General features: G+C 41.8%; 1 protein-coding gene across 3 annotated transcripts in view; it reads left to right on the top strand.

Moving 5' to 3' along the window:
* The first annotated feature begins 4,078 nt into the window (after positions 1-4,078).
* bin3 (bridging integrator 3) overlaps positions 4,079-17,426 on the top strand; it is a 42,035-nt gene continuing 28,687 nt past the window's right edge. Inside the window, exons 1-3 of one of the 3 annotated variants that reach the window (XM_058388800.1) lie at positions 4,079-4,234; positions 14,131-14,179; positions 16,717-16,757. In XM_058388800.1, coding sequence (XP_058244783.1) covers positions 4,227-4,234; positions 14,131-14,179; positions 16,717-16,757 — 98 coding nt within the window. In that variant the 5' untranslated portion in view covers positions 4,079-4,226. Of the gene's footprint in view, positions 4,235-14,130; positions 14,180-16,716; positions 16,758-17,426 lie in introns of those variants that run through there. The other 2 variants (XM_058388802.1, XM_058388801.1) reach the window with 2 other exon arrangements.

Genomic DNA, 17,426 nt, shown 5'->3' with positions numbered 1-17,426 from the left:
TGGAACGGACGGTGCATAGACGTGTGTCTTATTACAGACACAATGGCAATTATGAACACCTCGTGTATATATATATATATATATATATATATATATATATATATATATATATATATATATATATGTATCAGCATCATCGAACGTGCTGGTCTGTTTTTAATTCCTTTAACCGTTTCCTTCTCACAGTGGTGCCAGTTAGCCCTCGCCTTATCTGTATATCTGTAATGCGGCGGCACTTTAGTCTTTGAGATTGATCAGCTTCCAAACCTCAAACCTTTCACACAGTATCTCTGACCTACACCAAATTTCTCGATAATATAAAGGCAAAAAAATAACCTCTTCTACATTTTCTGAAGTGTTTATCCAACACAGGGTTATGGAAATCCTCTGAAGACTCAGGGGTGCAAGGCAGGGGACACCCTGGACAGTGTGCCAACGCATCACAGGGCACTTACACACAATTCAGCTCATATATGCATGTCTACAAACAGGTCAAGAAATTTCTCAAAACACAAAGAGCATACAGATTTCACAGCCAGAGACGAGAATCGAACCCCCAGCCCTGGAGGTGAACGTCCATGAGCACTCACGTTAACCAGCATTATAACTGCGCTAGCTATAACACATACAGCAATGTCCTCGTTTGATGTCAACACAACACGACACCTCACGGACTTAAAGCCCCCGTAACACCAACCTTTTAATGTTTCAGCTTTGAGTTCTAATATTGTTCCATCCAAAAGCTGTGTTCTGTATTTAAGAACGTCTCCTAGAGCAGGAATAACGTGTGTAAGACCAATACACTGGCGCTTCAAACGTATAATTAATCCCATTCCTCCAATTAGATTTGGATAGTTTCCAATGAAATGTCACAAAAAATTTCAAGGACAGCAGTCTGATATGACTGGATGAGTGAAATATAATGATATATATATCATTAAAATGTTGAAAATATAAAATGTATAACATGTTGCTGTAGAGGTTTTTTATTTGGTCATGTGACTGAGGTTTTTATGTTCTAATGATAATTTTGTTATTGGGAATTTGTTATTCAGATTTTGTTTGAAGTTGAGACTGCGATTTATGCAGATCTTAATGATACGTGTGTGTGTGTGTGTGTGTGTGTGTGTGTTTGCTTGTCATCTAAAAGCTTTGCTGTAAGAGGAAAAATCTCAGCATGAATAGGTTACACGCTCTGATGGAAGAGGCAAACGTTGACGCTCTCTATGGATTTGGCTCCTGCGCTTTTCCGAAGCTTCTCGTTCTTTTGGACTGATATCTTTATTTCTTTGGGATGGTTATACATGGTATGGGGAGAAACAAAAAAGTGTTGTTTTCTTTATTGTTACAAAAATAGCTTCTGGCATAAGTATTCTTCCTTTGATTTGATTTTTATTTATTTATTTCCAGAATATTTATTTATTTATTTATTTATTTATTTATTCATTGCCAAGAACTGACAGAAAGCTGGGCCAAAGTGAAGCAGGAAAACAGAGAAGGTAGTGTTCACAGATCAGATGGAAGCAGAGCCTTTGGGTGTGTGTGTGTGTGTGTGTGTTTTAAATCCAGAGATAGTTCGCTGTTCACATGTACCGTATCAAATAGGTCAGCTTTTTGAAGGAGAAAAATACAGCCGTATCAAAATGGCCGAGAGATTTCTGTTATTTCTGATCATTTATACCTCACCGCTGTTAAAATCTCCAATCTGATTGGTCAGAAAGCCGTGATTAATTTTCTATAACAGCAGCTCTGATAGTAGTGTATATATTTATACGCTTGATCTAATACATTCGGTTTGGTTTCTTTTCTGGTGGAGATTTAAACACATGTGTATTTGTTAATAAGGGGGGGATTTCCTTTAAGGAGACGTTTATTTAAAACGTCTGGAACAAAACAGTCTTGAAGATAAAGCTGGGATTAAAAAGGACGGCTTTTTTAGATCTGAAAGAAGATTGAAGATGTTCGTATGTTTGCGTTGAGCAGATCTCTGGAACACTTTCAGCAAATACAATTTTTAATAGAAAGAATTTTGTCGATTGAAATAATGACCACACACAGTGGTCATTGAAGTTGCTTCTCTGACCACGACAGCTCTCTAGAGATCTAAGCCAAGCTGAAAAGCCTCTTTTGTGTTAAAATGTGCAGAGCGACATGCCCCGAGGACGCCGCCCCAACGTAAACGTGACCGCCGTCACCCGTCCTTCGGGGATTGCTCTCAGCTAGAGTCTGGCTTTACTTCATCAGTTTACAGCCTCTGAGTCCCTTGCTGTGACAGATCATTCAGCAGTGAAGCCGAAAAACTGTATCTTCCACACTGTACGATGTCCTACTCCACTCTCATAGCACTACATTTCACTTTTATTGGAAAAACTTCAGCTCACGTCTCCTGATGTGATCTTCTGCTGCGTTAGCTCGTCCTCCTCTTCCAAGGTTAATGTGATGTGTATTCTGAGATGCTTTTCTGCTCAACACGGTGACTACATGAGTTGCAGCAGCTCAAACTAGTTTGGCCGTCTCCCAACAAGGCGTTTCCACATTCTACTTATTCTGTGCTGAATAATGAGTGTGAAAATCTCTGGATGTTAACATTAAGTGAAGCGTTTGACATACTACATGCCTTAATAAAGTATTTATTACTATAGTATTACTGCTTAATTATAGTATTACTGCTTTTACCACAGCCACAAAGTAATGTGGGTTACACTTTATTTCAATTCTACATCACATTATGTCCTGCAACTGGTTACGATTCTGGTTTATTGAGTGGAATTTCAGGGTTCAAGCCCCCCGGTACTGCCAAGCTGCCACTGCTGGGCCCTTAAACAAGGCCCTTAACCCTCGCAGCACCATGACGCTCTATCACTGCTGACACTATATGCGCCGAGCCCGACATCCTAACCTGGGATATGCCTAGAAAGTATTTCATTGTTCTGTATATGAGACAAAAAAATAAAAGCTTCTTCCTCGACCAGTTTTACAAGTCATTATAAGTTGCATAGCAGGATCATGCAACTATTACAAGTTTGACATCATCACAATTTAAGTCACATGTTCATGAAAGATATTAGGCCACACATCTTTTGTTCTCTTTCATAACGCTTTGCAAAACGAGTGTCACGTTGACCTTAAGCCCAGAAACGAGTTGCATAAAGGATTAAAAGTATTGGAACAATGAAATATGGATGGAAAAATAGAAAGGCGGAAAAAAAAAACCACACAGTGTCGTTGAATATTTTAGCAACTCGTATGGTGGATGATCCTCTTAAATGATTAAAACACTGTATTTTTTTTTTGATAGAGTGTCATTTTCGGTGATTTTATCCTTTTATAGAAGACGTTTATAGAAGGAGTCTCCGGTGTCAAGGCTTTCGAACGCTCGGTGGCAAAGCTGTGACTTTAAAGATTTCAGTCAATCTGTTAAACCTGTGCATAGTGAGAACTTGTATAAGACGTTAAGCATCTGATTCGAATCAAATTAATCCAAATGAATACATTTACACTTATATATATCGATATATATATATATCGAATTATATCTGTATAACTATTTGATTTTTAAAACAGCTATAGTGTTTACGTTTTTGTAAACGCTTCTGAGGTAAAGCCGTAACTTTAGGTTTTTCCACCACAGGAAAGTCTTCATGATAGAAAAGTTTCTTGGAATAAAAAAAAAATCGGATTAAAATGAAAAGAAGCGGATTAAATAAGGACTGTTTAAACCTGTACAGAAAAGCAACCATAAATGCACAATAATTATAACGTAACATTATTTAAACATTTTTTAGAGCTAGCGTTGGGGTGTAAATGGGTGTAAACTTGTGATATTGACAATAACAACACTTATTAAAATGATATCTTGTGTTGTTGTTGTTGTTGTTGTTGTTGTTGTGGTTGTGGTTGTTCGACCTCAGAGGCCTTTAAAAGTCACTCACCTGTTGAAACAAACCCGACTCGACCACTTTGCTTTCCGTACTTTAAAGCCTCTTAACTGCAAAATACCAAATGAGTCACTATTCCCTATCAATGGATACTATTCAGGGGTACACTAGCATGACTTTCACACCCTATCGAGTGCACTAGGTTTTTAGCTCCGTCTCCAATTGGGACTCTGATCCTCTACGACGTCCTCAGTTCCTGGTTACAGAGTTGTTGCTAGACCGGTAAACAAGGCGATGTTTTTGGAAATAAAGTTGTTTTGCGGTTAAACTGGACATAAACGCGACACTATGAGCTGGTATGTATCACCAACGACGTCTTATAAAGCAGTTTGGGTCATTTTTTTGGATGAATAACGAGCTGTTACGCTTGGTTCGTCTCGGCTAGTTAGCTAACGTTAGCGTTAGCTTGCTAATACGTAGCTCGCTAAGTTTTGGTGTATGTACGAATGAAGGGGAAAAGAGTTCGCTTATAAACTGTTGTTTTTTTTTTTTTGATAATGTGGAGCATTTGTTAGGTTTAAAGTGTCTTAAAGGCATAATGTTTATTTGAAAAAGCCGGGCATTTTAGCGCTGTTGCTAATCATTTCGTTTGTTTTAGCTCGTTGAGCTTGCTAGTTTTAGTTTGGTGTTTGGTTAATGGCTATATTTTGCGTTTTCCACATTGTATTTGTGCCTATAGGTGAATAACTCGCATTAAAAACAAATTAAATGTGTATTTTATCTTAATAAGCTTGCTAGCTATGTAATAATCGTGTTATATCGCTGTTATAACAGGTGTTAAAACAATTTCGACATGTTATAAACAGCCTCAGTGACAAAACTCCAGCAACAAAATTCCAAATGTCCCAGTTTTCTTTGGGTTGAAGTTCTTAGTTGTTTGTTAATTTCCTTAAGCTGCATTCAGACATACAGTGATTTCATTTAAAGCTGCTGTACAACATGAATTTCCCTTATGGGATCAATAAAGTACACTATATTGGCAAAAGTTTTGGGACACCCCTCCAAATCATTGAATTCAGGGGTTGGGCTCGGCCCCTTAGTTCCAGTGAAAGGAACCAAGACATTTTGGACAATTTCATGCTCCCAACTTTGTGGGAACAGTTTGGAGATGACCCCCTTCCTGTTCCAACACTGTACACCAGTGACCAAAGCAAGGTCCATAAAGACATGGATGAGTGAGTTTGGTGTGGAGGAGCTTCACAGAGTCCTGACCGCAACCTGATTCATCCCAAAGATGTTCTAACAGGTTGAGGTCAGGACTATGTGCAGGCCAGTCAAGTTCCTCCACACCAAACTCACTCATCCATGTCTTTATGGACCTTGCTTTGTGCACTGGTGTGCAGTCATGTTGGAACAGGAAGGGGCCATCCCCAAATTGACCAATGTCTGACCAATGAAATTGTCCAAAAATATCTTGGTATGAAGCTGAAGCATTAAGAGTTCTTTTCACTGGAACTAAGGGGCCAAACCCAACCCCTGAAAAACAACACCTGAAATCAGTGATTTGGAGGAGTGTCCCAAAACTGCAGTAGGTGTTTCTACTAGTAGGTGGAGCTATTAGCATTTCACTTGACCGCAAATCAGTTGCCTTGCAGCTTTGTAGAGAGATCTGGTGTAATTTCCTCATGTATACATGCGTCATATGATACGAGATGTAGGAGAAGAACAGTTCACGCTCTTTGCCACGGATCACGGAGCTCTACTGTCTTCGCTCCCATTGGTAGTCAGTCACCGTCCTCCGTATAAGTTGCTCCTTACTGGGATGCACTGTTTGAGTCTATATAAAGCAACATATCAAACCATGTTCAAAAAAACAACAACAAACAAGTATAAAGTCACCAAGTGTGAACTAAATGTCACATCTACCAGTGACTTTCAGAAGATCTGCATCAGTACCGGCCAAAAGGTGTCGAGACGGCCGAGTCTTACTGATCATGCCCTATTCTAAATACGGCATCTCTTAATTCCATATGCTTTTCACATGTCAGAGTTTAAAAAGCGAGCGAACTCGGTTTATAGCCCCTGCAGGCGATAGCCAGTGCAGCCTGAATGTCACAGGAAGTCTATTTACAGTCGAAAGAAATTGACTACACTGTTTACAAGCGTGAGTGTGAAACATGATGAATTCGTGGCATAATTTTTCTCTCTTTTGATGGCAATAATACAGAATAAACTTCTCTGTCCTGAAGACTTTCTTAGAGACACTGGTGACTCCTTCCATAAATGTAAAATGTTTAAAATCATCTCGTGCCCTAGCTTCACCGTATTGTCTCATGCCGACCAATCAGAATGAAGAATTGAGCCCCCTTGTGGTATAAGTTATTGCAGCTTGTAGACTGTTGAATAATTTATCAGCAGCACTATACAGTCAAGCGCTCTGTCAGTCCCTACAGACGTCATTTAAGTCTTTTACATTGTAGATTCAGGGTCTCTGGCTGTGTAACCCCGCTGAAATCGGTCCTTTCGTCTTTAAAATGCCACACGAGTTAATCGTAAATGAACCCTCCCCTTTTCCTGTGAAGCTGAATAAATCAGCATCAGCAAATCTCTCAGCTCCGCTTTTGCAAATGAAGCAATGCAGTCTGAGACAACGTGTAAGCGAGCGTGATGTCACGCCAGCCAGCTGTGACATCAGCAGCTGGAAGTAGACGCTTCGCCATCACACACACGGCCAGTGTTGGGCCGCCGGTCGACGCGGTCTCTTACTGAAAGGATCTTTTATGGGTTGGCGTGACCGGCGCATTCCACGCAAGCCAAGCAACTGGACACAGTGACGCGCTCAGCGTGACACCGGGGTCACAGGGTCACACCCGGCATCAACCGAGTCTGTGTGCTGCTTATTGATAAGATCCTTGCGTTATAGGGTCCGCTCGCTGGCTTTTCCAGCCATGCTGATGTGGCATAACGCATAACATGAGTCGAGCTCATCTCTTTACGCAGTCGCTTCTGCAGTGGCTGAAGGAACGCTTTGTTAGCATGGACGAGGAAACTTTTCCTCATGACGCAGGGTGAGTGGAGTGAGTACTGGAGAAACTGTCCATACAACTGCTGGGTTAGTGGTCATATCTTTACCTGTTCCAGTCTGGACTGATGAGGAGGTCTGGGGTGCGGTCAGTGAGAGGTCAGAGCTCTGTGCAGGACACAAGGTTCATGTGCACATGCTGGTTTGGACTGGATGTTTTAGTTCCAGTGAAGGGAAATTGTAACACTACAGCAGTGGACACACGCATCCTAAACAATCGCATGCTTCAGATTTTGTGGAAATATTTTGGAGAAGAACCACACGGTCAGATGTGGTCATTTAGTGTCGCGTCTGCTTTACAGTTATCTTTACACTACTTTCAAAATACACTTTTTAACTGGTTTCACTCGACACAGTGGACGAGTAAGCGACTTCAGAGTCACTTTAGAGTCTGTTCTGGATGTGAATGTAGCCGATGTAAGCAAATGATTCCGATTGGTGCTCCGGTACCAAGCAGGTGTAGTCCCGCCCACTTTGAATCGGCCAGATTTCTCCAAGAATGGTGGAAAAATAACACACAGAAAACTTCATACAAAGAAATAAAACAACATTGTTCATTCTTTTGCAGTCGGTTTTTAATTCACCACAGAAGATTCTGCTGGAATAGTAAGAAGCTAATTCTGAAGAACATTCATACTGGGGATAATGAAACGGGAAAATGAGTCAGATTCAGCCTTTGGCATTAGAAGCTGATAACCAGAACATAATTCTTGGTTTCACAGATCTGTGTGTTTCATTCATTCTCTGCTCCATGACTGAATCCACTGTAATTCAGCTCATATTGTGTGGGAGATGATTTTTGTGCATCTTTTTTTTTTTTCCCTCTCTCTCTCTTTCCCTTCACGTTCCCCATTCAGTCAATCGTGCTGTTCATTCATTCTTCTGACGGTATTGTTAAACTCACACTCGGGTCACCGGGGCAGCGTCTGTGGCAAAGCGTACCTAAAAATCCCCCACAAATATTTTTCCCATCCCTCTCTCTCTCTCTCTCTCTCTCTCTCTCTCTGTCTCTCACTGCCCTCTTTCAGGGCATGGGATCAGTCGTCTTGGTCTGACCGCTCGTCCTGTGTGTGCGGGCGTCAGTAAAAATGGCCCAGCCTGCGAAGACCCAGAGCTGAGGATTCCCACAGAACAGAAACGTGTCCTTCCGTCTGTAATGAAAGCAAATTTGTTACATGGAACAAAGGCAGTGATTCGATTTTAAAACAAACGTGTCACATAAAACAAATAAAATTCTCGTTAAATAAAACCGCAGAGTGAAAGAAAGGCGTGTGAGTCAGTGCTGAATGAGGCGGGGCGGGGGTTAAAATTCTTTGATGCTGATCCATAACCTCAAATCTCACATTGATAACAAGATGGTTTTTCTTTCTTCAGTACCTTTGTGACACAGAAAACATTGTGCTGCCACTTGCTGATCACTGAGATTTGTTTTTACTTTAATTTTTTGAACCATTGCTTCGCAAGTCTCCACGGTCAGAAAAAAACCTGTTGGCCATTGGGCTGAAAGGCAGACGTCATTCTTTGTTCAGCCTTCATGTGGGGCAAAAAGCTCACCATGGTGTTGTTTTGGTTGATACTTGATTGCATCGTCTGTATAGTAAACATTGGGCCTTTTTTTTGCGGGCGGAACTTGACTACTTTACAAGCGGTAGTTATCAAGTTTTGTTAGTTTGTTTTTAAACAATTCATCTGACTATGTTAGGTCACTCACTGTCCAGGACCGGGAATGTTATTTGGAAAAATTAACTTTAACGGACGGAATCAGATCAGCCGACCCGTACACGCTCACTCAACGGATGGACGATGTGACAGGATGACCTCCGCTTGAGTGATCTACACCTATTTTATAGAAACACCGAGCGCTTTTAGCAGCTGTAGAAAGAGAGCTTACACAAACGGTTTCCTTTGTTTAGTCTCCAGTCGTTAGCTACCAGTTACACTGTAAAAAGTTAGCGTTACATGAGAAATCATTTAACTCGTTCCCCAATTTCTGATGAGGTGGGCATGTATAAGAAATATTTAGACACGTAACCAAACAGTAAACCATACCAACGAAAAACAATAGTTTCTTTAACCTTATCTAAGCATTTTTGATGATTGTAGTGGCAGGAGTTATGAGATAAAACTTCAAATTGGAGCCTGGACTCCATCGATTCTGGCACCCAACGACTTTTGCGTTCCTTGTGTAGCCGACTCTGTACTGGTTTACATTGGCCACCTGCAGTTTTCCCTTTGTTTTGCCTCCAGTTAGCGTTGTGTAAGGTAGTATTTCTAAATTTACAGGATTTTCCTAAATCCCAAATATTTTGTGTAAAACCTAATCCGTTCGTACCAATCCCGCTTGACAGACGAGGCCCAGTGACCGTAAATGTAAATAAAAAAAGAACAGCTGCACTACACATTCCGCATCTTTGGCGTTCAGCGTCCTAAAACCTCGTCGTCTTCACATTTCTTGTGTCGCCACGGAAAAACAAATGAGGAATCTGTTCCTGAACGTAAAAAAAAAAAAAAAAAACACCTCTGAAACCTCTGTGGAAAGGTCGGGACACCTCATTTCAGCTCAGCCAAAGCCGCAAGCCCCGACGTGCCACTTTCATTTCGTTGCCAAATTCTGACACAATAAGACCACGTAATTGAGGCTAATGTGCAATTTTACCCTTAACCCACTTCTGATTATGGATTTGCCCAGTCCCATAATCGCTTCTTACCTTTTGTGTGTGTGTGTGTGTGTGAGGATTAAGGTTGTGAAATAACTCTCGACATACAAGTTTGCGATCGTGACGAGCCCGTTTATCTACAAGAAAGGGGGGGGGGGAGCAGTCGTTCCTGCGACCTCCTGCGTCATCACTAAAGAGAAATCACTCTCCGGCTCTGTCTCTCCCTCTCCGCTAGACGGGCGTGATTACTGTTTAGATAATATTGGCTTCAGCACGCCGACATGTTACGTTCGTAGCATGACTCAGAGTTCGGACACGAAGGATTTCACTAGTGTGATGATGCAAACTTTTCCATGATGGTGTGTGAGGTACATGCAGTTTTTTTTTCTTCTTCTTGCTGTCAACAGGTCTCAGGAATCATTGTCATGTCCATAATCAAGACAACAAGACAAAAAACACACACACACATGGGTGTCCTGTCAGGTCATTTTATTTTTATAGGAATGAAACCCATTAAATTAAGACTTCAAATCCCAACTCCTTGATTGAGCCATCATCATGAAAGCGCACACACCCCCTAGATGACGACTCTGCGTACCTGTCAAACGAGGCATGCACACATGCAGCACACACACACACACACACACCCTTGTGCACTCTTTCACACCCTTCTCTTTCTCTCTCATTAGCACACACACCTTTGCTTTGACGCAGCTGCCGTCTCAGATCGGCTGTCATCACGAACCGTCCGTCATTCTGCAGGGACATTATTACTGTCACACCAATAACAGCCTGTGTGTGTGTGTGTGTGTCTACAGTGCAGTCTGTGACTCTAGCAGTAAAAAAAAAAAAATGTTTTCTCCATCACAAGATCTCCCTGAGCTATAATTAAGCAGCAACTTTGGTGTGAGAATTGGCATAAATATATTCTAAAGACGGCCCAAAATGCCTGATTGCTACCTTTCACCGAGCAAATGGAGGGAAAAAAAACACATCTTGGTGCTTAGTGTAGTGCCACCACTGTGAGAATTTTAAAATGTACAAATCTGAATTTTTACATGTTTTGTGTGTGATGATTTACCAAACCGAAGCCTCCAGGATTTGTGTGAAAGGTTTTTCTAAACACTACAGCTGGGGAATTTGTCAGCAAATGAGCTCAAGTCAGTCTGACCGTAATAAAATAGACTTAAGACGTTCAGTTTGATCGTAACTGCAAATCTTCTCACGAATTGAAATCACGTTCAGCGATGTCCGCCGCCTTCCACATACACGAGCTCACAGATATCCGTGATTCGCTAGAGTTGCTGTGAACAACACCACCGTTCCTTCTGCATTACGCTTCCTTCGGCTCCTGCCCACAGATAGGTGTGGCATCTTCAGGATCTTCACGCTATTGTAGTGGCACATTCCAGCTTTCGTGTTCACCTTACCTGAGTTTATCTTACCGTCCAGTGTCACCCAGACGAGGATGAGGTTCCCTTCTGAGCCTGGTTCCTCTCAGGGTTTCTTCTTCACATCATCTCAGGGAGTTTTTCCTCGACGTCTCCTCAGGCTTGCTCAATAGGGATAAATGTTAGGGATGAAATAGTAATTTTTTTCCGTTCACCTTACCTGGGTTTATCTTACTGTCCAGTGTCACTCAGATGAGGATGAGGTTCCCTTCTGAGCCTGGTTCCTCTCAGGGTTTCTTCTTCACATCATCTCAGGGAGTTTTTCCTCGACGTCTCCTCAGGCTTGCTCAGTAGGGATAAATGTTAGGGATGAAATAGTAATTTTTTCCCCTTTGCTTCTATACTTCTATAATGCCGCTTTGAGACCATGTCCGTTAATAAAAGTGTTATACAAATAAATTGAATTGAAATTAAACCGTTCTATTTTTAGATTAGATTTGTTATCGATCGATGTTATCTGTCGTGTTTGGTCAGGCAGGCCGTACATCCTTTATATCCTCCACCCTTCATTAATGTAATTACCAGCGTTCAAGCCTCCAGCCTGTAACATCATGATGCTCAGCTTGTCTAAAATACATACCTGCGTAAACCGATTATTTCCCGAAGCCCATGTTGGATTCGATCGATCTCAACAATCATTTATTTATTTATTTATTTATTTTTGTCGTCCAGCTGTATGAAGGGAGGTGGGATTTCTCTGAAATAAATGTAAACTGACCGTCATTTATTTATTAAAACTGAAAAAAGGATTGTCATGACATGCAAGAGACCCGTACACACCCACTAACCGACTAAGCCGATATCCCTTTACAGCTCCTGGAGGGTCTCAGTCGTCAGCGTATGGAATGTTTTTTAGAGTGTTCTTTAAAACTTAGTAATGTTAGTCCATTGCTTGTACGTATGATGTTATAAGTTAATAATTTCTTCTTGGATCAGCGAAGGAGAAATGATTTTTTTTCTTTTTTTTTCCTCCTTCCCAGCGTGGGATGAAATGTAAGAGAAGATTACACGGCTTCATTCTTCAGGTTGACTCATGAGTAGCAGTCAGCTGCATATGTGTAAAAGTGTGGCTTCTGCTGATTTCACTCCTCTGTGTGTGTGTGTGTGTGTGTGTGTGTGTGTGGGCACATTAGGGATGCCAGAATGAATTCACTGAGCTAGGGGTGGGTGATGTGACCAAAAAAAAATGATCAAAGACATTTCTATGCTGCTTGAATTTCATATATCATTTTGTATATACCGATCAGCCATAACATTATGACCTAATATCGTGTTGCTGCCAAAACAGCCCTGACCCATCGAGGCATGGACTCCACTAGATCCCTGAAGGTGTGCTGTGGTATCTGGCACAAAGATGTTAGTAGCAGATCTTTTAAGGTCCTGTAAGTCGCGAGGTGAGGCCTCCATGGATCGGACTTGTTTATCCCACAGATGCTGGATTGGATTGAGATCTGGGGAATTTGGAGGCCAAGTCAACACCTCAAACTCGTTGTGCTCATCAAATCATTCCTGAACCATTTTCGCTTTTTGGCACAGAGCATTACCCTGCTGAAAGAGGCCACAGCTATCAGGGAATACTGTTTCCATGAAAGGGTGCACATGGTCTGCAACAATGCTTAGGTAGGTAGTACGTGTCAAAGTAACATCCACATGGTTGGCGGGACCCAAGGTTTCCCAGCAGAACATTGCCAGACACTGCCTTCGCCAGCTCTCCTTCTTCCCATAGTGCATCCTGGTGCCACGTGTTCCCCAGGTAAGCGACGCACCCGGCCATCCACGTGATGTAAAAGAAAACATGATTCATCAGACCAGGCCACCTTCTTCCATTGCTCCGTGGTCCACTTCTCATGTTCACGTTCCTATTGTTGTCCAACAGTCTAATTCATCAACAGCAACACCAACTCGTCTGTTGGATCAGCTCACACGGGCCAGCCTTCTCTCCCCACGTCTATCAATGAGCCTTGGCTGCCCATGACCCTGTCGCTGGTTCACCACTGTTCCTTCCTTGGACCACTTTTGATAGATACTGACCACTGCAGACCAGGAGCACCCCACAAGAGCTGCAGTTTTGGAGATGCTCTGATCCAGTCGTCTTGCCATCACAATCTGGCCCTTCCTCAAACTCGCTCAAATCCTTATGATTGTCCATTTTTCCTGCTTCTAACACATCAACTTTGAGGACAAAATGTTCACTTGCTGCCTAATATATCCCACCCACTAACAGGTGCCATGATGAGGAGATCATCAGTCTTATTCACTTCACCTGTCTGTGGTCATAATGTTATGCCTGACCGGTGTATGTTAATACTTCTTACACTAGTTTTAATGGAGATTAATTTATAATCAGACGTATTTTTGATAGCAGTCTTGGATACATGTGCAGGTGTGTGTGTGTGTATAAGCTTTGTGTGTGTGCTTCTGCCTTTTCTATAGACTACAGAGCAGCAGGAATACTACTAATTTGTAGTGTCTGCTTTTCCTGGCCTCCATGTTGAACCTGTTAGGGCCACATTGAATGGAAAGTTTTTTTTTCGTGTTATCTTTATTTTCCGTTTATCTTTTTCTTAAGTGAACAGAGAGAACACTTACTAATTGCTTTCTGAAGCCACTTAATGGCAATGCAATTTAGCCTGAAACACACTGTCCCATAAATTTTGGAGGTTAAGTAGCCCCAAGTGATATCCAGTGTTTAAATCCCAGTGCCATGTGTCAAGTAAATTCAGGAATTCCCATGTAGTGGGAATGACGGGGGCTTCACTCACTAAGCGGTGTATCAGCCAATCAGGATCTCCTGCTCATGTGGAGTCTCATGGACGGTCATGGACCCGATATGGTCATGTATCCCAGATAGATTTATTTGTTTTATAGTCAAAAGGAGGAGGGGAAAGCTCATTGGTTACAAAAAGGAAAATAAAAATAAATCATGTCTAATATGGCGTACATGGTGAGTGAATAGGCTTTGATATCAATATTGTTTGGGGAAATTGCAGCCCATTCTTTCATAATCAGAGTTATCCAACCATAAAGAAGATAAGATAACTGTTTTTGTTTCTTTTTCCTAGGATTCCATTTAAGATCGGGCAACCGAAGAAACAGATCGTTTCAAAGACGGTAAGGTCCAGCTCACCATCACGTTAACATGAACACATCTAGCCTGTGTTGTGCTTTGTTCAGACTTCCTCTTGTCCATCTCGTATCTTTAGAAATACCAAAATGGACTGTTCAGTTCACACAGCGACATGGCCACACGCCACCCTGCTATTCCAGAGCACAGAAAGCGAAACTTGGTATTTTTATCCTCCTTATGGCCAGACGGTGAACCTTGTAAGACTGGACAGTGGCAGGAAGTCAGGATCTGGCCACTTCAGTCGCTGTAAAAGCGTGCAAGAAATGCACACTGGCATGAAGCCTTCCCAACAAACATCTACCCGGGAGATGACCATATGCAGAGATGCCAGCCTAGAAGGCACAGACCAAGCACAGGGCATAGTTCTGCCTCTTTTTCATTTTTTCCCACACGCAGTTCAATCTGCACTAATGGAGGGTGAACATTTGAAGATGCGATAGAGTGACAAGAATCTAAAACAGAATAACAAATAAAAAATTAAAACGTTTACCTCCATTGCTATGAAAGCCCTAAACTCTAGTTTAATGTATGCAATTAAGGGGTCAGGCGATTTCACCAAGGAGATATCAAAACAAGTCTTGCGTGAAACCTCTGGAAGGATATCAGTCAGGATTGGGTTATTAAAAACAGCCCACGGAACACGATTAAATCTCTTATAAAAGAGGACGTTTGATTGGCTTTAGAGATATGGCTAAATGGTCGAGGGTAACTGTGAACATGATGCTGCCACCATCATGCTTCACTGTGGGGATATTCTATTTTTGGGATAATGAGCAATGATGGGTTTTTGCACTTTGTTCCAAAAACAAAACACTCAATTTTGCTGTCATTGGACAGAGGGGGCCTTTTCCACAGTCTCTAAAATGTTTAGAAGGTTTTATATAAGTCGGCGCTCCTCTTTAATGCCCCGATTCTGGAGGCACTGGTTGTCCAGCTTCTCTGATAACTGCAAATGATTCTATATATGGAAGAAGTTAAAGAGGGGTGAATACTTCTGCAAAGCGCTGTAGCACGCTATTAAACAATTGCATCAGTGTTGTAAAAAAGGTTAATGCTATTAACCAAAGCAGAATCCTCCTCGGGTTGGAATTCTTATAGACTGCGCTTAGTCCAGATAATTTCATATAATTTCATATCAGCATGGAAAAAGGCTGTAACTAAAGTGTCCCTTGACATTCTTGGAGACAGACAAGACCTTTTTCACTGAAATTGAGCAAAACTCTGTGTGGCATCGGGCACGATGGCCAGCGCGCTCACCACAAGGACCTTTCCAGAATCGACAGGACAGCGGCTGTCTCAGCACTCAAAACATCTTCCACAAGAAGTTTAATTACTGTGTGTCTGAACATTCCTGCTGTCGCTCCAAGAGGCCAAATGTGAGCTCTCCTTCAAAAACAGCTAACACATTATGAAATATAAAGAGCTGAGATCCGGCTCAGTCGTCTGAACCCCTTTTTTAAAGGGCTTTTATGGGCAGTTTTTTTAAGGGGACTTTAACACCTAGCCTGCTTGTTTGTGGCTCTATCAAGCATAGTCTGTAGCGCTCTAAGCAACCGTCCACTGAAAATTCAGCAGTCATCGATGTGGATGAGGCATAAATGCACTAGCTAGTCCATAGTGCTGCTCAGTCTCATGTTTCTGTGGCCCAGAAACTAGTAGACTAGATTAAAATCTAATGCTAAGGTTAAAAACAAAAGTCCACACTGAAAGATATATTTAGTCAGCCCTATTGATTTTCAGTTGCTAAACACTCCAGTTATTTCAGACCGGTTTAACTTTGTTCGTTTTAGTCAAACACGGCTCCCCAAAAACTACACTCGTGTCTCAGATACAAATAAAACAGCCCAAGCCACGTGTATGGTTGTGTTCGTGTCCATGTGTGGGTGTTTCCTCTCTCACTGTACTGATGGGGGCAAAAACCACCTCCTATCATCACTTTGTCCTCTCATCACTTTGTTCCTTTGTCCGCCTCGGTCCCTTCCTCGGTCTCCTTCCTGTCATAACACACTCGCACACACACACACACACAATGCAGACCCCGTGAGTGGGCAGTTCAGAGCACAGGCATGTCACTGAAGCAGTCTGCATGGCAAGCACAAGGTACCATCCTGTAAACTGTTTATTTACAGGAAGTGCCCACAAGAACCGCAGGACAGGAACCTTGAAACACCACTTCACACACACAATCCAAACACGCTCACACCGGCACCGTGGCACGGACAGCCAGAGCCAGGATTGCATGACTGCTCCGTTTCAAACGTGGAAATGGATGAGGATGTTGCTTTTTCTTTTTCTTTTTTTTTTTTGTGGCATCACAGATTTGTTTAATCTTCCATTCTGTTTTCTCTTCAACCCAAGTCACGATACAAGTTATTAACAAACATCAGCTTTTCCCACTGATCCACAGCACTGCACTGGATTTACTAAAGCCAGGCACGACAAAAAAACTAGAGCAGTTTGCCGGCGTATCTCTTTCAATCTTATCTCTCACTACATGTGTGTGTTCTGTTTCCTTCCCCAGGTTGAAAGGGACTTTGAGCGGGAATATGAGAAGCTCCAGAAGTAAGTTTGACAGGTGTCCAACGGTGCCTTTCGTTAGCAGCGCCTGAAAGATTTCACTTTATAACATGTCCAGCTTTATGTTCCTGTTTCCTGAACATTTCTTGACGGCAACAAATGATGTATCAAAATAGGCTAGCTGTACTGAAGAAGAAGAAGAAAAAGTTGTGTATCAAAATAAAGGTAGAAGTTTAAAAATTAAGTTAGAGGATCTGCTTGTGAAAGAATTTGCAGGCCCTCAGGCTGGCACTGGGCTTTCAGTAGGTCGTGCTTAGAGTATGTGCTGTAATAATAATAATAATAATAATAATAATAATAATAATAACGAAGTGGAAAAGTTCTTCCTGGATGAAATCTTTCACACTTGTAACAAGTTTTAAGCTAAATGTTCAGATTTCGAGGTCGTAGTCTAAAGATTAACACGATGCCCTTTTCCTCCCTTACATTCTGGGATATTGTTAAGACAAAAATACAAGATGTACTGAATGCTGTATAATGGTATCAGATATAATGGTATTCAGTTCTGTGTTCACACACTGATACAAAATGATGTGTTATGGCTCTAATGACCACGGTTTGGACGTGTTCAACTACTGTAATCAAAGCACGTTGTGCCCTGTGAGAATATTACAGCATATTCCACCAATATAAGCAACCTGATGACACATCTTC

The sequence above is a fragment of the Hemibagrus wyckioides genome, linkage group LG05, assembly GCF_019097595.1.
Source record: "Hemibagrus wyckioides isolate EC202008001 linkage group LG05, SWU_Hwy_1.0, whole genome shotgun sequence".
NCBI classification, from domain to species: Eukaryota; Metazoa; Chordata; class Actinopteri; order Siluriformes; family Bagridae; genus Hemibagrus; species Hemibagrus wyckioides.
Note: the sequence above shows the minus strand (reverse complement) of the source record. Positions and strands in the feature narration are given on the sequence as shown.